The sequence below is a fragment of the Moschus berezovskii genome, chromosome 7, assembly GCF_049115385.1.
Source record: "Moschus berezovskii isolate FMDL1 chromosome 7, NW_MosBer_1.0, whole genome shotgun sequence".
NCBI classification, from domain to species: Eukaryota; Metazoa; Chordata; class Mammalia; order Artiodactyla; family Moschidae; genus Moschus; species Moschus berezovskii.
Window position 1 is genome coordinate 90,060,477 of NC_142466.1, and position 25,017 is coordinate 90,085,493.

General features: G+C 37.5%; 1 protein-coding gene across 2 annotated transcripts in view; it reads left to right on the forward strand.

Annotated features, from left to right (window-relative positions):
• ERCC6L2 (ERCC excision repair 6 like 2) overlaps positions 1–25,017 on the forward strand; it is a 156,742-nt gene that overhangs the window by 52,968 nt on the left and 78,757 nt on the right. For both annotated transcript variants that reach the window (XM_088838103.1, XM_088838104.1), the window contains 7 exons: positions 845–1,006; positions 1,377–1,584; positions 10,102–10,242; positions 10,837–10,950; positions 11,748–11,867; positions 15,022–15,093; positions 17,356–17,501. In XM_088838103.1, the coding sequence (XP_088694229.1) occupies positions 845–1,006; positions 1,377–1,584; positions 10,102–10,242; positions 10,837–10,950; positions 11,748–11,867; positions 15,022–15,093; positions 17,356–17,501 (963 nt within the window). The remainder of the gene's footprint in view (positions 1–844; positions 1,007–1,376; positions 1,585–10,101; positions 10,243–10,836; positions 10,951–11,747; positions 11,868–15,021; positions 15,094–17,355; positions 17,502–25,017) is intronic.

Here is a 25,017-nt window from a genome sequence, read left to right on the forward strand (position 1 = left end):
TCTAAGAAATTTTTCTTTAACCCAAAGTCACAAGAACTTTTCCTGCATTTTATAACTTTTATAATTTAGCTCTTTTTTTAGGTCTACAATCTATTTTGAGTTAATTTTTATATATGGCATGAGATAAGAGTCTAAAGTGAATTTTTTCATACAGCCCTTGTATTTTTGTATATTCAATGTTTTACACTACCCTATAGTCATTATTTTTAATGATGCTTTAATTTTCTAATTAGTTTTGCTCCTGTGTTCTTTGGACATGCCCCCATTTGTCTTTTTTTTTTTTTCCCCCATTTGTCTTTGAAAGCATCTGTGCTTTCTCAATCTCCAGTATTTCCCTTGCTGCATACCTGAAACCAACTATTTCTCTGTGAGATCCTGCTTCCTTTTAGTGGATTGACCACTGTGGTTGTTCATTGCTATTGGGGTAATAATCAATCCTAAACCTTTTTATCAGGCAGAGCTATGTAGTGCAACTTTGTAGAAATCATGAGTTTATATTGATATTTTTCATTCGTAATTAGCATTATAAGTTTTGCTTATTTTATATTTTTCTTTTTTATTACTTTTAAAAGATTATTTTTGTGATTTTAGTCATGTTTAAATGAGTTATTTCTTTTCATTGTCCCTAAACAGAATCTCTGCCCTTTTGTCTCCCTACACATTTTATTTTCATGGGTTGTCCAAACTTGTGATCATTTAAACAACTAAGTGAAAATTCTGTGGAATCATCAGTCAGTAAAGAAGAAACAACTCCAAAAGTTTGGTAGAGAAAACTGGCTAAAATTATATAGTCTAAGAATGGGACATTTTTCCAACCTTTTTTCCTTTTTGTCTCACTTTGTAGTTTGGAATGGTCAGCTGTCATTGTAGATGAAGCTCATAGAATCAAGAATCCAAAGGCTAGAGTAACAGAAATTATGAAAGCTTTAAAATGTAATGTCCGAATTGGCCTCACTGGAACCATTCTTCAGAACAACATGAAAGAATTGTGGTGTGTTATGGACTGGTGAGTTTAGAAAATTATTTTCTACTTTCTTAACCTTTTTTCCTAATTATTTGTTTCTGAAAAAAATTAGTTGTCTGTTTATAGAGGTGTTTTATCTCAAACATAGTATGCACAGTAAAGAGTCCCATGAAGACCCAGTTTTATATATTACTTTTGGTCCCTGAAGTAAATATCTGAAGTAATTTATCTGTCCCATCATCTTCTTATAGTTATTCACTGAAATTGTCATAAAGAACATTCTGCTTTCTTGCCTTTTGTTACTGTTATCCTTTATAAACACGTGACTTAGTGTATTTCTTAAGAGCGAAAAGAGGTCTGTTTCTTATTAGTTTAATAAAGCCTTAACATTTTTCTTATTGCCGTTATAAAGGGCTGTGCCAGGACTATTAGGTAGCAGGATCCACTTCAAGAAGCAGTTTTCTGACCCAGTAGAACATGGTCAGAGACACACAGCTACAAAAAGGGAACTAGCTACTGGCCGAAAGGCCATGCAAAGGCTTGCAAGAAAGATGTCTGGGTGGTTTCTCAGACGAACCAAGACGCTAATCAAGGATCAATTGCCTAAGAAGGAAGATCGGGTGAGAACCGCTTTTGTGTATATTAAGAATTCCTTGTCATGTTTTATTTATTGTGAAAATACTTCTTTTGAAGAGGGTATCTATCTCCTGTGGTGTTTTATGAATACAGTTTTTTGCATTTTACTCAGTGTGAAAAAAATTGTTATGTGCAGAATTTCATAAAATATTAATGAAGCCTGAAAAATCTTCCTCACTAACTTTACTAACGTTTTATCTAACAGGTCTATTATTAGTATACATTAAACTCATTTCTATTATTTTAGAACACAAAGGCTTTTGATACAATTCTTCCTCAACGAAGAAAGAACTTCTTGCCCTAATGTGTTTTCTGTTCATATTTTGCCCATCTTATACTGTGTACCGTCTATAACCCAGTATGTGCTGTGCTGTGCTTAGTCACTATCGTGTCTGACTCTTTGCCACCCCATGGACTGTAGCCCACCAGGCTCTTTTGTCCATGGGGCTTCTCCAGGCAAGAATACTAGAGTGGGTTGTCTTGCCTTCCTCCAGAGGATCTTCCCAACCAGGTTTCAAAGCCAGGTCTCCTACATTGTAAGAGGATTCTTTACCATCTGAGCCACCAGGGAGCCCAAGAATACTGGAGAGGGTAGCTTATCCCTTCTCCAGGGAATCTTCTTTACCCAGGAATCAAACCGGGTCAATGCAGTCTCCTGCATTGCAGGCAGATTCTTTACCAGCTAAGCTTCCTGGGAAGCCATAACCCAGTATCAAAAGTGAACATAAATGTCGCTCAGTCATGTCCAACTCTTTGTGACCACATGGACTGTGTCTCCAGGCCAGAATACTGGAGTGGGTAGCCTTTCCTTGTCCAGGGGATCTTCCCAACCCAGGGATTGAACCCAGGTCTCCCATATTGCAGGTGGCTTCTTTACCAGCTGAGTCACAAGGGAAGCCCATAACCCAGTATATTTGGTGTTTTAATTCTCACTACAGAACAAAGTAGTTAAAAGCTTCTTTTTAATAGGTATATTTCCTGTAGAATGCAGTGTATATTTGCACAACTAATTTTAAGGGTTTGCATGAAAATTACAATTAAATTTTGTTAATTGTATAAGAAAATTTGAGGACTTGACTTTAAGAGGATCTTTTTTATTTTTATTTTTTTCAAACGTTAAACCTTTTATTTTGCATGGGAGTATAGCTGATTTGAGCGTCTTTTCATGTGTTTATTAGCCATGTATATGTCTTCTTTGGTGAAATATCTATTCAGGTCTTGTGCCCAGTTTTTGATTGGATTGTTTGTTTTTCTGGTATTGAGCTGCTTGAGGTGATTGATATTTTGGAGATTAATTCTTCGTCAGTTGTTTCATTTACTATTATTTATTCCCATTTTAGGATTGTCTTTTCACATTGTTTATAGTTGCCCTTGCTGTGCAAAAGCTTTTAAGTTTAATTAGGTCCCGTTTGTTTATTTTTATTTCCATTACTCTAGGATGTAGTTCATAGAGGGTCTCACTATGATTTATGTCAGGGACTGTAGTGTTTGCGTTTTCCTCTAAGAGATTTACAGTTTCTGGCCTTACATTTAAGTCTTAAATCCATTTTGAGTTTATTTTTGTATATAATTTTAGGAGGTGTTCTAGTTTCATTCTTTTTCATGTCACTGTCCAGTTTTCCCAGCACCACTCATTGAAGAGACTATCTTTTCTCCACTGTATATTCCTACCTCCTTTGTCAAAGATAAGATATCCATTGGCATGTGGCTTTATCTCTGGGCTTTCTATATTGTTCCATTGGTCTGTATTTCTATTTTTGTGCCAGTACCATACTGTCTTGATGACTGTAGCTTTATAGTATAGTCTCAAGTCAGGAAGGTTGATTCTTCTAGCTCCGTTTTTCTTTCTCTAGATAGCTTTGGTGGTTCGGTCTTTTGTGTTTCCATACACATTGTGAAAATTTTTGTTTTGACAGTATTTTTGTCCTTTGTATTTCTGCATTGTCTGTTGTAACCTCCTTTTTCATTTCTAGTTTTCTTGATTTGATTCTTCTTTTTTTTTTTTTTTTGGTAGGACTTCCCTGTAGCTCAAATGGTAAAGAGTCTGCCTGCAATGCAGGAGACCAGGGTTTGATCCCTGAGTCAGGAAGATCCCCTGGAGAAGGGAATGGCAATCCACTCCAGTATTCTTACCTGGAGAATCCCAGAGAAACCTGGTGGGCTACAGACCATGGGGTCACACAGAGTCAGACATGATTGAGCGACTAACATTTCACTTCACTTCTGTTTTTTCCTAGATGAGTCTAGCTAATGAATTATCAGTTATATTTTCTCAAAGAACCAGCATTTAGTTTTATTGATCTTTGATTATCTCCTTCATTTCTTTTTCATATATTTCTACTTTGGTCTTTATGATTTCTTTCTACTAACTTCGGGGGCTTTTTTTTTTTTCACTTGTCTTTTTCTAGTTGCTTTAGGTGTAGAGTTAGGTTGTTTATTTGATGTTTGTCTTGTTTCTTGAAGTAGGATTAATGTGCTATAAACTTGCCTCTTATGGCACAGCTTTCCCTACATCCCATAGATTTTGAATTGTCCTGTTTTCATCATTGTTTGCTTCTAGGTATTTTTTTATTTCCTCTTTAATTTCTTCAGTGACCTCTTAGTTACTCAGAAGCATATTGTTTATCCTCCATGTGTTTGTAGTTTTTTTTAATAGCTTTTTTCCTGTAGTTGTTATCTAATCTTACAGTGTTGTAGTCAGAAAAGATGTTTGAAATGACCTCCCTTTTTTAAAAATTTACCAAGGCTTGACTTATGACCTAAGGTGTGATCTATTCTGGAGAATGTTGTATGTGCATTTGAGAAATAAGTGAAATCTGCTGTTTTTAAATGAAATCCCCTGTACATATCAATTAGGTTCAACTGTTTCAATGTATCGTTTAAAGATTGTTTCTCCTTATTAATTTTTTGTTTGGATGATCTGTCCATTGGTGTCAATGGGGTGTTAAAGTCCCCCACTATTACTGTGTTTCTGTCCATTTTCCCTTTAATAGTTGTTAGAATTTGCCTCGTGCATTGAGGTGCTCCAATGTTGGGTGCATATGTATTTATGATTCTTGTATCTTCTTCAATTGATTCTGCAGTCACTATATAGTGTCCTTCATTGTCTCTTATAATGCTCTTTAACATCTGTTTTATCTCATATAAGTATTGGTACTCCCATTTTCTTTTCATTTCTATTTGCATGGGATATCTTTTTCCAGCCCCTCACTTGCAGTCTGTATGTGTCCGTATATCTGAGGTGGTTCTCTTTTAGACAGCATATATAGGGGTCTTGTTTATGTATCTATTGAACCAATCTGTATCTTTTGGTTGGAGCATTTAATCCATTTACATTTAAGGTAATTATTGATATGTAGCCCTGGCGTGCTGTGATTCATGGGGTCGCGGAGAGTCGGACACGACTGAGCGACTGAACTGAACTGAACTGATGATCCTATTACCATTTACTTAATTGTTTTGGGGGTTTTTTTGTAGGCATTTTCTTTCACTTATGTTTCTTGTCTAGAGAAGTACTTTTAGTATTTGTTATAAAGCTGGTTTGGTGTTGCTGAATTCTCTTAACTTCGCTTGTTTGTGAAGCTTTTGATGTCTCCTCTGAATCTGAATGAAATCCTTGCTGGATAGAGTAATCTTGGTTGTACCTTTTTCATCACTTTAAGTATTCTGCCACTTCCTTCTAGCCTGCAGTTTATGTTGAAAAATCAGCTGTTAGCCTTATGAGGATCCCCTTGTATGTTATTTGTTGGTTTTCCTTTGCTGCTTTTAATATTTTCTTTGTGTTTAATTTTTGTTAGTTTGATTAATATGTGTCTTGGCATCTTTCTCCTTGGGTTTATCCTATATGGGACTCCCTGGACTTCCTGGACTTGGGTAGCTATTTCCTTTTCCATGTCTGGGAAATTTTTGACTATAATCTCCTCAAATATTTTCTCATATCCTTACTTTTTTTCTTCTTCTGGGAGCCCTATAATTTGGATGTTGGTGCACTTAGTGTTGTCCCAAAGGTCTCTGAGGCTCTCCTCATCCCTTTTTAGTCTTTTATCTTTATTCTGCTCTGCTTCAGTTATTTCTACCATTCTATCTTTCAGCTCACGTATACACTCTTCTGCCTCACTTATACTGCTGTTGGTTCCCTCTAGTTTAATTTTAATCTCAGTTATTGTGTTGTTCATTGTTGATTGTCTATTCCTTCTAGGTTCTTGTTAAACATTGCTTGTATCTTCTCAGTCACCCCCTCCATTATTTTTATCTGTGCCTCCATCTTATTTCCAAGATGTGGATCATCATTACAATCATTATTCTGCATTCATTTTCAGGTACACTGAATATTTCCTCTTCATTTGTTTGGTCTTGTGAGTTTTTACCATGTTCCTTCAACTGCTGCATGTTTATCTGTCTTTTCATTTCATTTAATTTACTGTGTTTGGGGTCTCCTTTCTGCAAACTGGAAGGTCATAGTTTCTCATAATTGTGGAGTCTGCTTCCATGGGTGAGGTTGGACCAGTGATTGTGAAGGCTACCTAGTTTGGGGGACTTGGGCCTCTATTCTGGTTGATGGAGCTGGATCTTGTTTCTCTGAAGGGCAGTGCCATATCCAGTAATGTGCTGGGGTGTCTATTGGCTTGGTATGGCTTTGGGCAGCATGTCTGCTAGTGGGCAGAGTTGAGTTCCTGTTTTGCTGAAGTTTTGACCTGAGATGTGTGGCTCTGAAGCTTGCTGGCCTTTGTGGGGGACTTGGTCTTAGCGTTGAGATAGAGACCTTAGGGTGGAGAAGGCAATGGCACCCCATTCCAGTACTTTTGCCTGGAAAATCCCATGGATGGAGGAGCCTGGTAGGCTGCAGTCCATGGGGTTGCTAAGAGTCAGACACGACTGAGCGACTTGACTTTCACTTTTCACTTTCATGCATTGGAGAAGGAAATGGCAACCCACTCCAGTGTTCTTGCCTGGAGAATCCCAGGGACAGGGGAGCCTGGTGGACTGCCATCTGTGAGGTCGCACACAGTTGGACACGACTGAAGTGACTTAGCAGCAGCAGAGGCCTTTGGGAGTGTTCTCGTTGATTAATGTTCCATGGGTTTGGTAGTTCTCTGGTGATCCAAAGTCCTGGACTCGAGTCTCCCACCTTGGGAGTTCAGGTCCAGCTCCTTACTGTAGCACCAAGACTTCACTGGTCACACAGCACAGAAAACAAAACCCCAAGAGTAATGGTGAAAGCAACACTCGGTAGGCCAGAGCACCCAAAGAAACTCACATACTCACAAAAGAGAAAGAAGAGAGAAAAAAGAGAAAAGAAAAAACAGAAAGGATAAAAACAGGAGTCAAAGAAGAAGAGAGCAGTCAAACCAATAGATAAACTTATAAATGAAAGTGAATACTAAAAACTAGACTAGCTAAAACACCAAATCAAAAACATGGGAAAATATGGTATAACTGAAGAGTGCTGTAAAAGTAGGAAAATAAAATGAATTTATTTAAAAATAAGATGTTTCAAAAATAGGAAAAAGTATATTATAAAAAAGAAAAAAGAGTAGTCAAGAAAATACTTTGGCCACCTGTGTGAAGAACCGACTCCTTGGAAAAGACCCTGATGCTGGGAAAGACTGAAGGCAGGAGAAGGGGATGACAGAGGATGAGATGGTTGGATGGCATCACCAACTGGATGGACATGAGTTTGAGCAAGCTCTGGGAGTTGGTGATGGGCGGTGATGGGCAGGGAAGCCTGGTGTGCTACAGTATATGGTGTCGCAAAGAGTCAGACACAACTGAACAACTGAACTGAATGAAGAAAAACAGAACAATATGGAAAAGAAAAATATATATAGAATGATATTAAGAAGAATGTCCTCATGATTTCTCCATTGACTTATCCACAGAGTGTGCTCTAGTCAATCTGCCTACTCAGAAAGTCCTCCAATATTTCTAAGAAAATCTCTGGATCTGTTATTGGCAGTGTGAGGTTGGCTCAGATTCAGATCTTCCCTTATTCCAGCTTATACTTTCTCCCCAAAGCCACAATTGCCCCTAGAGTTCACAGTCTTGGGCTTATTGTGGGGATTTAATCCATTGCATCTGTGGCTGCAGGAATGATTTCCCCTTTTCTCCTTTGCTCACAGAGCTCCTGGTGTTCCAATTTGGTTCTGGCCTTGTCTCTGCTTGTAGGCTGCCCTCTGGTGTCTGTTCCCTGCCCAGACAGGAGGGGGCGAAAGTAGCAGCTTATTAGCGCTCACTTGCTCACTTGCGCTGGGGAGAGGGAGGGGCAGGGCAGACACAGTTGGGGTGTATGCGGAGTGCCCGCTGTGACTGAGACCTGCAGGAAATCCCTGAAGCCTGAGGTGGATTGTGTGATTCCCCAGGGGAGTTGGCCCTGGGTTGTGGGTCCCTCAGTAGAGCCAAGCTGCTCAGGCTCCCAGGAAGATGTGGTCAGTGACCCGCGCTCACTCACAGCATGGTAGCAGCTGTGACCTCTGGAGTCCAAACCGTAGTGGCCTCCTGTCTTCTGCCTTTGGCATTCACACCTGCTTTTCTCTTTCTGGGGTCACAGACTGCAGCTGGCTTATCCCACCTACGGCACTTGTGAAGGTGGAGCTCTGTGTTGTGTGTGTGCAGAGTTAGAGCATTCCCACGGCAATAGTCTCTTGCCTCTCTGGTGGGCCCAGGCTTTTCTCTGTACTCCCTCAGCTGTGTTTTACTAGTCCCCTCAGAATACCTTCACGACAGCCAACGCCAGTCCTTTCCCAGGGGTCTGACGCCTGAAGCCTCAGCACTGAGCCTGCACTCACTCCTCTGAGCATGTAAGCCACCTCTTGCCTGGGGAGTGCTGTTTGGTTACAGTCTCTGGGGAATTCTCCATTTTGCCTTCCCAGCACCTGTTGCTGTGTTCCCCTCTGAGGTTCCAAAGCTCCTCCCAGACTCTGCCTGTGAGAAGGTTTCTGAGTGCGTGGAAACGTTTCCGCCTTCACAGCTCCTTCCCCCATGACGCAGGTCCTGGTCCTGAAATCCTTTGTCTCCTTTTTATCCTTCTCTTCTGCCCCATCTCATTCTGTGGAGATCGACTTGCCTCTTTGGAAATCCCCAGGGTCTTCCGCCAGCATCCAGAATGTGTTCTGTAGGAGCTGTTCCACATGCAGATGAATTTTTGATGTATTTGTGGAGGGGAAGGTAACTCCCCGTCTTATTCCTCCATCATCTTAAAAGTCCCCGCCTCTGAGAATAAATGTTAAATGTTCTCACCATACACACAAAAAGTAGTTATGTGACGTGATTAATGTGTTAACTAGCCATATTGCTGTGCTTATAATTTTACAATAAAAACACATATCAAATCATGATGTTGTATACTGTAAATTTATATGTTAATTATATCTTAATAAACTTGGGGTAATATAATAACTCAGAATTTCCGCCTGTACCTTCATCATTGACCCTATCTTCAATATTCTCTTTTTATTCTTACATCTACAGTTTGTCTTCTTTTTGCAGTAATGTTCTGTTGTGATGATACACATATATAAATATTTTTAAATAAAAGGCTTTCCCTCTTATTCACATTCCTCAAAGTCCTTACATACAACTATATCTCGAAGAATTTTACCAATTTCCAGACTACCAGAAATATAAGGCAAAATGTATCATCCCCTGTTACTTAGTGGCATTATTTTCTTGTGTTTTCTTCTTTTCTTGAATTTGGGCACGAGGTGGGAATTTTACAAGTTTTGCCTTCATGTGTATTTGTTTAATTCTTATATTTACTAATTTGGGGGATTTATAGCAAAAATACATTATCCTATCTTCAGTAATAGGAAGTTTAAAATTTTTTTTCCAAATTTTCAAGTAATTCACTAAGTATTATCTGTGTCATTGTTTTAAAAATCTTTCCTTTTCTAGTTTTTTATTTGACCTAAACTTTAATCACTTATTTGCATGATGGGCTAATGGAACGCTGAAAAGACCCACAATAATATGTTGAGAAATTTATAAGGAAATCACATACTTAGCTTTTTCATATTTTGAGTTTTTAAAATTAAAGAACAAACTATGAGATTTATTTGAAAAGTATAATTTGTATAGTTTATGGTAAGGTTATAGCATAGAATTAGGAGAAATTTTCTTGTATTTTTCTATTATACAGTGATGTGCATGCATTTGTGCCAAGTTGCTTCAGTAGTGTCTAACTCTCTGTGAACCTATGGACCATAGCCCCCCAGGCTCCTCGGTCTATGGGATTCTCCATGCAAAAATACTGGAGTAGGTTGCCATGCCCTTCATGGGATCTTCCCGACCCAGGGATCGAATCCATGTCTCCTGCATTGGCAGGCAGGTTCTTTACCACTAGCATCACCTGGGAAGCCCATGTAATGATTACATGGGCTAATCATGTTAAGAAAAATTACAGTTTATGAGCAATTTTCACTCTTATAATCTGTGAAACCTGATGTGCATTGTAATTATCGTTTCTATAAAAATACTAATAACTACCTTCTGTTTTATCTTGACAGATGGTATATTGTTCTCTGACAGATTTTCAGAAAGCTGTCTATCAAACAGTATTAGAAACCGAAGATGTGTCTTTGATACTTCAATCTTCTGAGCCTTGTACCTGCAGCAGTGGCCAAAAAAGGAGAAATTGTTGTTATAAGGTAACTATTTCAGTATGGTATGTTTACCTGGTAGCTCAGATGATAGAGTTCCCCTGCAATGCAGGAGACCTGGGTTCACTCCTTGGGTTGGGAAGTTCCCCTGGAGGAGGGCATGGCAGTGCCTCTAGTATTCTTGCCTGGAGAATCCCCATGGACAGAGGAGCCTGATGGGCTACAGTCCGCAGGGTTGCAGAGTCCGACACAACTGAGTGACTAAGCACATTACATGGTATCTTTTCTGTCTTATTTTTGATTACACAGTACTCAATTCTAGTATCAGAGTAAGTAGCAGGTAATATAACTTTTCCTCATGTGGTTTTTTATCTGTAGAAGCTGTGTCACCATGTATACTTCCTGGAATGAGGACTTTCTCTCCTCTTTTATTAAAAACATCGTTGTGTTATGGTTTACCTTCCACATTAGTGATTCATGGATATTTTGTGTATCATTTGACCTTTATTTTCTCATAATGTATTGTGCTGATAGTAACTGGATAATAAATAATATTGTAAGTTATATATTTTTGGTGTAATTAGTTACATAGCCGTGTTAGTCCCTTGCTTATTTTTATTTTTTGTACTTTTATGGTTACAGACCAATTCACAGGGCGAAACAGTGAAAACCTTGTATTTCAGTTACCTTGCAGTCCTTCAGAAGGTAGCTAACCATGTGGCATTACTGCAGACTGCTAGCACCTCTAAACAACAGGTTTGGGTTGGCTTTATGAATTTCTTTGTGATGCTATTTAGTGTATTTGGTATAAAATTTCTTAGCCGAATATCCTTAAGTTATCTTTGTATGAAATTTAAGAGGTAACTGACTTGCTTGTTTTTTAATTTAGATGTCAGAGAAGTTTATGCATTTAAATTTTAAATAAAAGTGAGATAAGTTAACCTTACATCTTTTTTATGCCTCTGTTATGTTCATATTATTTACTTTTGATATATTACCAACTAAAGATATTTGATGAGTCCATCCTAATTCCACTAATAATGTATCTAATTATGTTTATCTAATCTATTGTATTAAAATGAGACTTTATAATAATCTGTATATTAAATATTAAATATTTAGTAAAAAAGAGTAATTTCAAAATTTACGCACACATGGAGTCATTGACTTTAGTCATGTCAGTTATGTCTAAAGCACAGTGTAAATTAAAAGATCTTTTTAAAAGCTTTTTATATAATATTTTCATATTTTGCTTTTGTGTGATAGGCTTGAGGCTGTAAAAATGTAATTTTAAAAGACTACTCTTTGAGAAGTATTCAGTTCCTTATTTTGAAAATCTTAAAAAAGTAACAGTAAAATTAGTAACCATATCACTATCTCAGAACTCATCAAAGCCTTACATGTTTAACGTAGCACTTTAAGGTATTTTGAATTAAAGAAGGTAAAACTTTCAACCTAATACATTCCTTCTAAATATATTTTTTATAAACATTTTCAAATTATACAGGTTTAAAAGTGCTGAGATTTCTTCTCTTCTTCCTTTTCCCCTTAAGGAAACACTTATCAAAAGGATATGTGATCAGGTATTTTCCAGATTCCCAGATTTTGTGCAAAAAAGCAAAGATGCAGCCTTTGAAACACTTTCTGACCCAAAATACAGTGGAAAAATGAAGGTAAGTGTTGTTCTTTCAGTTTGCATACATGCAAGGATGATGTATTTAGAAGTTTAAATATTTATGCAAGGAGATCCAACCAGTCCATCCTAAAGGAGATCAGTCCTGGGTGTTCATTGAAAGAACTGATGTTGAAGCTGAAACTCTAGTACTTTGGCCACCTGATGCAGAGAGCTGACTCATTTGAAAAGACCCTGATGCTGGGAAAGATTGAGGGCAGGAGGAGAAGGGGACGACAGAGGATGAGATGGTTGTATAGCATCACCGACTCAATGGCTGTGGGTTTGGGTGGACTCTGGGAGTTGGTGATGGACAGGGAGGCCTGGCGTGCTGTGGTTCACGAGGTCTCAAAGAGTCGGACACAACTGAGTGACTGAACTGAACTGAGCTAAAACAAAATGGGTTGTCTTTATTATATAGTTCAGAAAAACCTTATGCTTAGTACAGAAAATTTCTTTTTTTTCCTTTGTGGTTTTCTTTTCCACAGTGTATGGAGCTGTCATTGCCAGATGTGTAAGTGCCCGTTTTAAAAATAACTGTATTACTATTATTATACAGGCTTTGGATTATTTGCTTCCTCTCTAAACACACTGCATATGGGGGCAAATTATTGGCATTTTGGCGTCAAAATCAAATCTGGAATCAGGACTTACTGTGTAGAGAAACAGAGGGGATAAAATGAGAAGAGGTATATATCTGACTGATTATTTTAGAAAATGAATATCAGAGTTTTTAGAAGCTAGGTGTAATTATACACATTTTATTACATATACTTAAAGAAAATTTGAATACTTACTGAAAGAAATTTGTTATTGTTCAGTCTCTTAAGTTATGTCCTACTCTGTGCAACAGCATGGACCTGCAGCAATCCATACTCCTCTGCCATCCACTATCTCCTGGAGTTTGCTCGAATTCATGTCCATTGAGTTGGTGATGCTGTCCAACTATCTCATTCTCTGTCACCCCCTTCTCATTTTGCCTTCAACCTTTGCCAGCAACAGGTTCTTTTCCAGTGAATCGGCTCTTTGCATCAGATGGCCAAAGCTTCAGCTTCAGCATCATTCCTTCCAAAGAATATTCATGATCGATTTCCTTTAGGATTGACTGATTGGATTTCCTTGCAGTCCAAGGGACTCTCAAAAGTCTTCTTTCTCTAGCACTATAATTCAAAAACATCAATTCTTCAGCACTCAGCCTTCTTTATGGTCCAACTCTCACAACTGTACATGACTAGTGGAAAAACCGTAGCTTTGTAGGCACAGTGATGTCTCTGCTTTCTAGGATGCTATCTAGGTTTGTCATAGCTTTTCTTTCAAGGAGCAAGTGCCTTCTGATTTCATGGCTGCAGTCACTGCAGTGATTTTGCAGCCCAAGAAAAGAAAATCTGTCACTGCTTCCACTTTTTACCTTTCATTTTGCCATGAAGTGGTAGGACTGGATGCCATGATCTGGTGTATGTGTGTGTGAGTTGTTCAGTCGTGTCCGACTCTTTACGACCCCATGGGGTGTAGCCTGCCAGTCTTTTTTGTCCGTGGGATTCTCCAGGCATAGGACTGTAGACTACCAGGCTCTGCCATCCATGGGATTTTCCAGGAAAGAATACTGGAGTGGGTCGCCATTTCCTTCCCCAGGGGATCTTCCCAACCCAGGGATTGAACTCATGTCTCCCATATTGCAGGCAGACGCTGTACCCTCTGAGCCAACCAGGGAAGCCCCAACTGAGCCATGATCTTAGTTTTTATTAATGTTGAGTTTCAAGCCAGCTTTTTCACTCTCCTCTTCACCCTCATCAAGAGGCTCTTTGGTTCCTCTTCACTTTATGCCATTAAAATGGTACAATATGTATATCTGAGGTTGTTGATATTTCTCCTGGCAATCTTGATTCCAGCTTGGGATTCATCTAGCCCAGCATTTCGCATGATATACTCTGCACAGAAGTTAAATAAGCAGTGTAACAATACACAGCCTTGTCTTAGGCCTTTCTCAATATTGAATCAGTCAATTGTTCCATGTCTCGTTCTACCTATTACATCTTGAACTGCAAACAGGTTTCTCAGGAGGCAGATAAGGTGGTATGGTACTCCCGTCTCTTTAAGAATTTTCTATAGTTTATAATGATCCGCAGAGCCAAAGGCCTTAGCCTAGTCAATGAGGCAGAAGTAGATGTTTTTCTGGAACTCCCTTGCTTTCTCCATGATCCAACAACTGTTGACAATTTGATTTCTGCTTCCTCTGCCTCTTTGAAAGCCAGCTTTACATGTGGTTTATGTAGTGCTGAAACCTTGCTTGTAGGAATTTGAGCATCACCTTGCTAGTATGTGAAATGAGCGCAATTGTATGGTAGTTTGAACATTCTTTGGCATTGTTCTTCTTTGGGATTAGAATGAAAGCTGACTTTTTCCAGTCCTATGGCCACTGCTGGGTATTCCAAATTTGCTGACACACTGAGTACAGCACTTTAACAGCATCATCTTTTAGGATTATAAATAACTTAGCTGCAGTTCTGTTACCTCCACTAGCTTTGTTCATAGTAATTAGTAATGTTTCCTAAAGCTCACTTGACTTAACACTCCAGGGTGTCTGGCTCTAGGCAAGTGTCTGCACCATTGCAGTTATCTCAGTCATTAAGACCTTTTTTTGTACAGTCTTCCTATGTACACCTTTTCTTAATCTCTTCTGCTTCTGTTAGGTCCATACCTTTTCTGTCCTTCATTGTGCCCATCCTTGCATGAAATGTTCCGTTGATATCTCTAGTTTTCTTGATATTAGATAGATATCTAGGCCTAAGTCCTAAAAGAAATATTGTTTGTAATTTAGTTTCTGAACATACTGTAAGTATAAAAAAGTGTTTTTGGAAATTAAATTAATCCATTTAAATGCATCTCATAATCTAAAATGCTTCCTTTTTATTAAAACCAGATGAGATGAACTAAGTCCTTGAGCAATTTAATTTACCTCGTTTTTAACAATGTGATGATGAATTTCATATAATATCTAATACTTTAAACTTGGAAAAACTAAAGGGAATTAACAAAGATTACTGAAATTATATTGTATTAAATAATTTTTTAAAAAATCTTAAGTGATATTTATGTATATAAAGTATACTTTTTATTGAAACTGGTTTACTGATATTCTTGTGGTTCCCTTCCAGGTTCTTCAGCAGCTTTTAAATCATTGCAGGAAAAACAAAGATAAAGTTCTTCTTTTCTCCTTTTCTACCAAGGTGAGTTTTGTCTGAAGCGTATTTTTGATTGACTCAGGTCTAGTTCCTGAGGCTTAAAAGTCTATAAAGAGATCTCTGTATCTTAAAGAGATAAAAAAAGCATCCAGCCACATTTACTGCTTTTGTATCTTCTGTCAGTTCAGTTCAGTTCAGTGGCTAAGTTGTGTCCGATTCTTTCTGACCCCATTGACTGCAGCACGCCAGGCTTCCCTGTCCATCACAAACTCCTGGAACTTACTTAAGCTCCGGTCCATCAAGTTGATGATGTCATCCAACCATCTCATCCTCCATCGTCCCCTTCTTCTCCTACCTTCAATCATTCCCAGCATCAGGGTCTCTTCAAATGAGTCAGTTCTTTGCATCAGGTGGCCAGAGTATTGGAGTTTCAGCTTCAGCATCAGTCCTTCCAGTGAATACTCAGGACTGATCTCCTTTAGGATGGACTGGTTGGATCTCCTCGCAGTCCAAGGGACTCTCAAGAGTCGTCTCCAACATCACAGTTCAAAAGCATCAATTATTCAGCACTCAGCTTTCTTTCTAGTCCAACTCTCACATCCATACATGACCACTGGAAAAACCAAAGCCTTGACTGAATGGACCTTTGTTGGCAAAGTAATGTCTCTGCTTTTAAATATGCTGTCTAGGTTGGTTATAACTTTTCTTGCAAGGAGCAAGCGTCTTTTAATTTCATGGCTGCAATCACCATCTGCAATGATTTTAGAGTCCAAAAGATAAAGTCTGTCACTATTTCCCCATCTATTTGCCATGAAGTGATGGGACCAGATGCCATGATCTTAGTTTTCTGAATGTTGAGCTTTAAGCCAACTTTTTCACTCTCCTCTTTCACTCTCATCAAGAGGCTCTTTAGTTCTTCTTCACTTTCTGCCATAAGGGTGGTATCATCTACATATCTGAGGTTATTGATATTTCTCCCAGCAGTCTTGATTCCAGCTTGTGGTTCTTCCAGCCCAGCGTTCCTTATGATGTACTCTGCATATAAGTTAAATAAGCAGGGTGACAGTATACAGCCTTGATGTCTTCCTTTCCCTATTTGGAACCAGTCTGTTTTTCCATGTCCATTTCTAACTGTTGCTTCTTGACCTGCATACAGATTTCTCTGGAGGCAGGTAAGGTGGTCTGGTGTTTCCATCTCTTTCAGAATTTTCCACAGTTTGTTGTGATCCACACAGGCAAAGGCTTTGGCATAGTCAATAAAACAGAAGTAGATGTTTTTTCTGGAATTCTCTTACTTTTTCCATGATCCAGCAGATGTTGGCAATTTGATCTCTGGTTCCTCTGCCTTTTCTAAATCCATCTTGAACATCTGGAAGTTCACAGTTCACATATTGCTGAAGCCTGGCTTGGAGAATTTTGTGCGTTACTTTGCCAGCATGTGAGATGAGTACAATTGTGTGGTAGTTTGAACATTCTTTGGCATTTCCTTTCTTTGGGATTGGAATGAAGACTGACCTTTTCCAGTTCTGTGGCCACTGCTGAGTTTTCCAAATTTGTTGGCATATTGAGTGCAGCACTTTCACAACATCGTCTTTTAGTATTTGAAATATCTCAACTGGAATTCCATCACCTCCACTAGCTTTGTTCATAGTGATGCTTCTTAAGACCCACTTGACTTCACATTCCAGGGTGTCTGGCTCTAGGTGAGTGATCATACCATCGTGATTATCTGGGTAATGAAGATCTTTTGTATAGTTCTTCTGTATATTCTTACCACCTCTTCCTAATATCTTCTGCTTCTTAATAATTTCTGTAGGAAATGGTAATGAGGTAAACAACTTTTAAAACAGATACTTAAATCTCAATTATATCAGAATTGCTTACTGTCAAATAGATTTCTAATTCTCTACTTAAATGTTTTTGTTAATAATTAAAATGTTCTTTAAGATATTTTAGAATGTGGACTCTAGCAAAAATAATGAGTATAATTAGATAAATGAATTGGCCAATACTTTTTATTCCTTTTTTTTTTTTTTTTTAGTTTAGAAAGCTGAAGATTGATTTTTTCCCTTGAAAGATTGATTTTTCTTTTTTTAAAACAAAGGTTGCCGAATGTTTAAGTCAGTTTCAATATAATAGTCGGAAGATGTATGAGTCAGAAATTAGAAAAATATTTGTTGCCCTTGTAATTATAAGAAAGAAATTGTAAACAACGATATTAATACTTAGTAAAGCTCATCTGTGTAATGGTATGAAACTTATTAAACCATGAGTTTATCTTTGCATGTCTCTGTATCTTTCCTCAAGTTGCTTGATGTGCTGCAGCAATACTGTATGGCATCTGGACTTGATTACCGACGACTTGATGGAAGTACAAAATCAGAGGAAAGAATCAAGATTGTGAAAGAATTCAACAGTACTCAAGATGTAAACATTTGTCTTGTCTCTACAATGTAAGAAAATAAAATGTTATAACTTGATTTCTCTCTAATTGCTCCTGAGATTGAAGACAACCCTTAAACCATTACTGGACTCTCAGCGGTTATGCTTCCATTGCTGTGTTTCATTTAGTTTAAGGAGAAGCAACAAAAATGCTATTAATTTTGACTGGGATAACAATATTGAGTTTTACCTAAACTTTTCTGTCAGTTCCATTATTTTCATCCTCTTTATATGTCTGGCTTTGTTTTTTAAAATATCCGAAAAGTGGTCGCTTCTTCATCGAAATGTTCTGTAGTTTTTTTGACTCGTGTGTTGTGGTTAGAACACTCAGACTTAATTGAATAACCACGTTATTAATTGAATAATTGAGAGTCACATGTGTCAGTGATTTTCAAACTGTGGTCATGGAACCCTTGAAAACCCTTAAGGCTTAATGGACCAGGAGTTTCCCTCCTCTGTCTCTACCTGGTCCCAAGGAGAACAGCTGAACATTTACAGGTTTTATAAAGCTAAATCAGTTCTAACACCTGTTTATGAATCTCAGTGAACTTTTTAAGACATACACATACTTTAGAGAAAAACTTAATTTGATATAAACACCTGAAAAGATTAGTCTCTTTTGGCAGGGGTAACAAATCTGTAACTTTTTAACATATAATAAGTATTTTATAGATATACTCCCACTGTCTTTCAAAAAGAATTTCAAAGGACGTTTATTTATTTATTTATTCAAGATTGTAGTATAGTATAGTTGACTTACAATTTCAAGTAAGTTTCAGGTGTACAGCAGAAAGATTCAGTAACCTATATTATTTTTCAGGTTCTTTTCCCTTTTATGTTATTGCAAAATACTGAGTACAGTTCTTATGCTATACAGTAGGTTCTTGTTGGTTATCTGTCTTATATATAGTAGTGTATATATGTTAACCCATCTTCCTAATATATCCTTCCCCTCCCTTGATCTGTGAGTTTTTTTCTGTTTTAAATATAAGTTCATTTGTATCTTTTTTTCAATTCCACATATAAGCAATATCATATGATATTTATCTTTATCTGGCTTACTTTACTTAGTAAGATAACCTCAAAGTCCATTCATGTATATATATGAATTTATCCATTCGTCTATGGATGGACATTTAAGTTACTTACTTCCATGTCTTGGCTCTTATAGATAGTCCTGCAATGAACACTGGGATGGATATATCTTTTCCAATAATAGTTTTCTCCAGATATATGCCCAGGAGTAGAATTGTAGGATCCTATGGTAGTTATATTAAAAAGCAGAGACATTACTTTGCCAACAAAGGTCCGTCTAGTCAAGGCTATGGTTTTTCCAGTGGTCATGTATGGCTGTGAGAGTTGGACTGTGAAGAAAGCTGATCACCAAAGAATTGATGCTTTTGAACTGTGGTGTTGGAGAAGACTCTTGAAAGTCCCTTGGACTGCAAGGAGATCCAGCCAGTCCATTCTAAAGGAGATGAATCCTGGGTGTTCATTGGAAGGAGTGATGCTAAAGCTGAAGCTCTAATACTTTGGCCACCTCATGCAACAAGTTGAGTCACTGGAAAAGACTCTGATGCTGGGAAGGATTGGGGGCGGGAGGAGAAGGGGACAACAGAGAATGAGATGGCTGGATGGCATCACCGACCTGATGGACATGAGTTTGAGTGGACTCCGGGAGTTGGTGATGGACAGGGAGGCCTTGCGTGCTGTGATTCATGGGGTCGCAAAGAGTCGGACACGACTGAGCGACTGAACTGAACTGAACTGATTAATTAATTTTTAGCCTTAAATAATAATCTTTGATTTTTAGTCCAGCAACTTTCTACAGTATCTTCTAAGTACTTGTAATGTATGGTATTAACATTAGCACACACCCACCTTTTTTTCTACTTTTGTCATCTGTCTATATTATCTGTCAGCTATTTTAACAAATAACTTTGTATGCCAGAATATATAGAAAATAAATTTTGTGTATTTTTGAATATCATAAAATGTCTTTTGTGTGATCTCTCATGTAATTGCTTTGACCAACCGTAGAGAATTTCTTTTCAGATCTTTGTAGGTATTCAGTTCAGTTCAGTCACTCAGTCATGTCCGACTCTTTGCAACCCCATGAACCTCAGGACTCCATGCTTCCCTGTCCATCACCAACTCCCAGAGTTTACCCAAACTCATGTCCATTGAGTCGGTGATGCCATCTAACCATCTCATCCTCTGTCGTCCCCTTCTCCTCCTGCCTTCAATCTTTCCCAACATCAGGGTCTTTTCAAATGAGTCAGCTCTTCGCATCAAGTGGCCAAAGTATTGGCGTTTCAGCTTCAACATCAGTCCTTCCAATGAACACCCAGGACTGATCTCCTTTAGGATGGACTGGTTGGATTTCCTTGCAGTCCAAGGGACTCTCAAGCGTCTTCTCCAACACCACAGTTCAAAAGCATCAATTCTTTGGTGCTCAGCTTTCTTTATAGTCCAACTCTCACATCCATACATGACCACGGGAAAAACCATAGCCTTGACTAGCTGGACCTTTGTTGGCAAAGTAATGTCTCTGCTTTTTAATATGCTGTCTAGGTTGGTCATAACTTTCCTTCCAAGGAGTAAGCATCTTTTAATTTCATGGCTGCAGTCACCGTCTGCAATGATTTTGAGCCCCCAAAAATAAAGTCAGCCACTGTTTCCACTGTTTCCCCATCTATTTGCCATGAAGTGATGGGACCAGATGCCATGATCTTAGTTTTCTGAATGTTGAGCTGTAAGCCAACTTTTTCACTGTCCTCTTTCACTTTCATCAAGAGGCTCTTTAGTTCTTCAACATTGTTTTCTGGTATTTAGTATTTCTGAAATTTTGTCTAATGCCAGTCAACCTGTTGTAATCTGAAATTTCACAGTGATATTTGAGTCTTTTGTAAATTAATTAAAAATTAAATTAATTATTTTTGGTTGTGCTGTGTCTTTTGGTTGCTGCATGGGCCTTCTCTAGTTGCAGCATGAGGAGCTATTCTTCATTGTGGTACGTGGGCTTCTCATTACAGTGGCTTCTTTGTTGCAGAGCACAAACTCTAGGCACATGGGCTTCAGTAGTTGCAGCACACAGGTTCAGTAGTTGCAGTGTGCAGACTCTAGGATGCACGGGCTTCAGAGTTGTGGAGTGTGGCTCAGTAGTTGTGGTGCATGGGCTTAGTTGCTCTGTAGCACATGAAATCTTCCCGAACGAGGGATTGAACCCATGTCCCCTGCATTAACAGGCAGATTCTTACCCACTATACCACCAGGGAAGTCAGATACTGTGTCTTGATGTGAGTTTTTGTTCATTTATTTTGCTGGGTGTAATCTGAAGGCTTGTATTTCTGAACTCTGGAAAATTCTCTTTGATTATTTCTTTGACAATGGCTTCTCTTCAGTTTTTTTCCCATCCAAGTACTAACCAGGTCCAACCCTGCTTAGCTTCCGAGATCAGATGAGATCAGGCGCTTTCAGGGTAATATGGCCATAGACTCTTCAGTTTTTTTAGTGTCTCTCTTGGTCACTAGGTTATCTGATTTTAGTGTTCCTACAGTGATTCATTTTGGGGGAGGACAGAGTTGTACTGCGTAGCTTGCAGAATCTTAGTTCCCCACCCAGGGATAAACAGAGGGCCGCAGCAGTGAAAGCTTGGAGTCCTAACCACTGGACCACCAGGGAGTTCCCCTGGAATGATACTTTAAACCTGTGAACTTTGATCTCTTACTTTGAGTTTTTATCTTTTTTGGCTCTATTTTCTGAAAAATGGCGTTTTTCCAATCTTATTATTTTATTTTAAATAACTAATTTTTAGTCTTTTAAATTATGTATTTATTTTTTTGCTTTAAACTCTTATTCTGTGAATAATCTTTATTCTCGAATGTCAATACCTTAAAGCTTAGCTTTCCATAATCATCTCATAGAGTTCATCAAAGGAGGGTTTTCTGGCGTTTTTTCTTGGGTTGGAATTTTTATTGAAATCACTGAATTTGTAAATGACTTTGTAGAAAAATGACATTTTAATGCTTTTGAGCTTTCCTATCTATGAGCATGGTATTGATTAAATATATTTAGGCTTCTCAGTAAGTGAATACTTTATTCGACCTTTTAAAACAAATATTTATTTGGCTGTGCCAGGTCTTTCTTGTGGCATGCAGTATCTTTGATCTTCATTATGGCGTGCAGGACTTTTATAATAGTTAATACATAACAATAAAATATAATTCATTGATGGCATTTTTTTGTAACATTAAAATATGGTTAAATATAATTTTTATATATTTTTGATGCAAAATAGAACGTGAAAGACCTAAGGAATAAATAACCAGCATGTTGATTATGGGTTTGTCTTAATACCATTTCTCAGGTTGAAAAGAGCTATATTCTTTTTGTATTTTATTGCTTAAGGAGTAAGTTTTTGTTCTTATTCATATGAGAGGAGTGACAGGTTTGAAAAGTTTGCAGTTCTGAATTGTATTATCATCAAATAGAGAATCATCTCGTCTCTAGATATAGAGTTTAGAGATTATTTTTTTCTGTAAAAGAAATATTGCCTCTGAATTAACTTGGACAGTCTTCAAAATATCTTTGGAGATTGTTACCTCAACTAGTGGTGACCTTTCTGTGGCTCATTTAGGACATCTGAGGTAAATTCATGTCATAATTTACTGAACGGTTGACTAGACTTATTTTTGGTGTTAAGTGTTAGAAAATATTTCTTACTGTCCAATTTTGTTTTAATCATAACTAGTTGATTTTTCACATAATAGTCTAATTATGTAATCTTATGAACCTTGATTTTTCAAAAATTTCCCTATCACAATAGTAGACAGGTAAACTTCTAACTTTTCTTCTGCTTGCTTGGTATCTAAATCACCTACTCCCCTAATTTACTTATTTTTAGAATTTTTTTTCCCAACCTTACTCTTTATCCCACCTCATTCCTTTCTTTAAGTCTCTGTGATACCTTTTTGCTATTGCCTCTGATAAGTTATTTTCCAAAGGAGCTAATTCAATTTCTGTTGAATATTGAACCTTAAGTCAGGATACCTGGGTTTGAATCCAGATGCTAGCCACTTCAATGACTTTTAAGCAAGTAAATTAATATTTCTGAATCTCAATTTCCTCATCTGTAAAAATGAGAATAATAGCTCATAGAAGTGTGTTGAGGATGAAAGTATAGGATATATGAAAATTTCTAGCACCATTCCTGGTATATAGTAGATGCTCTACAAATATTAATTTCTTTCTATTTTGATAGAAACTGTATAAGACTGTTAACATTTTCTCTCCCTGGATGAATAGTATCTAGTATAAGATTCTAAAAAGGGAAAAACAGCAAGAGAAAGCCTCAATGAAAGGCTTTGAAGGTTGAGATTAGAAAAGTGTAGAATGTATAGAAAATGATTTTATTCTTGAATTTTAAGGTTTACTTTTTAAAAGTACAAAATTTTATGATCATTATATAATAAAATAATTGCTAAATGTAGGGTATTTAGACCCAGGAAGTTCAAAATATGAGAGGATAACAGTTATTATTAGGTAAAATCTAAAAAGCTGTGTGGCGACTGAAATCTTTAAATCAGTAGACAAACATTGTATTATTCAGTTCTGCTAGATATATTTAGAAAAAAAATCTTTATAAATAGCTTCATTCCAAAATGAATTATTTGTCTTCTGATATGTTTTGGCTGGCAGAAAAATGAATTTGTCAGATCCATTAAACAATTTCATATTTTTAAAAGTGTCAAAATATGGACATATTTTTTGTGGCTTTTTTTCACTGCATATTTTAACCAGAGGTTAAATTAAATGAAGACAAAATTTTGACTCTCCGAAGACTTGAGAAGTTTTAAATAGAGGAATGGCATACTTTGTTTTCTCTGCATGTGTGCTCAGTAGCTTGGTCATGTCCAACTCTTTGTGACTCCATGGACTGTAGCCCACTAGGCTCCTCTGTCCATGGGATTTTTCAAGGCAAGAATATTAGAGTGGGTTGTCATTTCTTCCTCCAGGGGATCTTCTTGACCCAGGGATCAAACCTGCATTTTCAGTGTCTCCTGCATTGTCAGGCAGATTCTTTAACACTGGGCCACCTGGGAAGCCCCTAGTTTTCTATATTCTGTACTTAAAATTATTTTATGTGATGTGGGAATGGATCTGAGGTCAAAGGTAAGGGAAGACTGGAGGCCAATGAAGTAATACATACAGGTATGATATCAAGGTTTGAAATAGGGGAAGGGAAAATAGAAATGAAGAAGGGACTCATGGAAAAGAAAAAAAAAAACTTTTTTGAGGTAAATTTGATAGGACTGGACATTGGTTGGCTTTTTAAGTTGTTTTATCTTGCTTCTAAGTCTGTTGGTGACAGATTCTATTAATTTTCCTTAGTCTGACAGTGTCATGATTTCCCTTTCATTCCTGAAAGGTGTTTTTACTGGATATAGAATTTTGTGTTGATAGTTCTTTTAGCACTTGAAAATGTACTGCTTCCTCCTGGCCACCTTGGTTTCTAATGAGAAATCTACTGTTATTTGAATTTATGTTCCCTTAAAAGTAGTATGTTGATACAGTTTCTCTCTGACTGCATACAAGAGTTTGTCTTCTGTTTGAGGAAGTTTAATTACACTATATCTAAGCGTAGTTTTCTTTGGGTTTATTGTTTTGGAGTTCATGCAATTTTTACATTCTGTAGGTTTATCTTTTCCCCAAATTTGGGAAGTTTTCAGCTATATTTCTTTTGAGTACCTTTTCATTCAGTGTTAACTCTCTCTTTTCTCTTGGGACTGCTACGATACAAGTATTAGCTCTTTTATTACTGTCCCTCGGGCCTCTAAGACTTTTTTTTTCCTGGACATTTCCTTTCTGTTGTTTAGATTGGGCAAATAATATTGATCTGCTCCTATGTTTATTGATTCAATTGTCTGTCATCTCCACTGTAGTATCAAATCCAACCAGCAAGTTTTGTTATTCAGTTATTTTTCAGTTCTAAAATTGTTGTTTGGTATCCTCTCTTTCTTTGCTGAGACTTAATACTTTTGTTTCAAGCATATTTCAAGCATTTTTGAAGCCTTTTTATTGTGACTGCATTTCAATCCTTGTCAGATAATTCAAACATCTGATTCTTTGCAGTGTTGTCAAATGTTAGTTGTCTTTTCTCATAGAAATTGAGATTTTCCTAGATCTTGGTAAGAGTAAGTAATTTTTTTTATTGTATACTCAATGTTTTGAGTATTGTGTTATGAGACTCTGTATCTTATTTAAAACTTCTGTTTTAGCCAGACACCGTGCCAGCCACGTGAGGTAGAAGTCCATGTCTCTTGCTTGGCCTAGTTGATATCCTGAGATTGAGGCACTTTATTGCTACTTCTGCATGGCTTTCCTCGTCCTACAGAGGGGACCTTGGTTATAGCTTGGCAGAAGTCAAAAGTTCCAGCTCCTTTATCAGTCTCCCCTGACACCACCTGAATGAGAATGACAGGCAGCTCTTTACTGTCAGGCAAAGATGGAAGTTTAGTCTCCTCA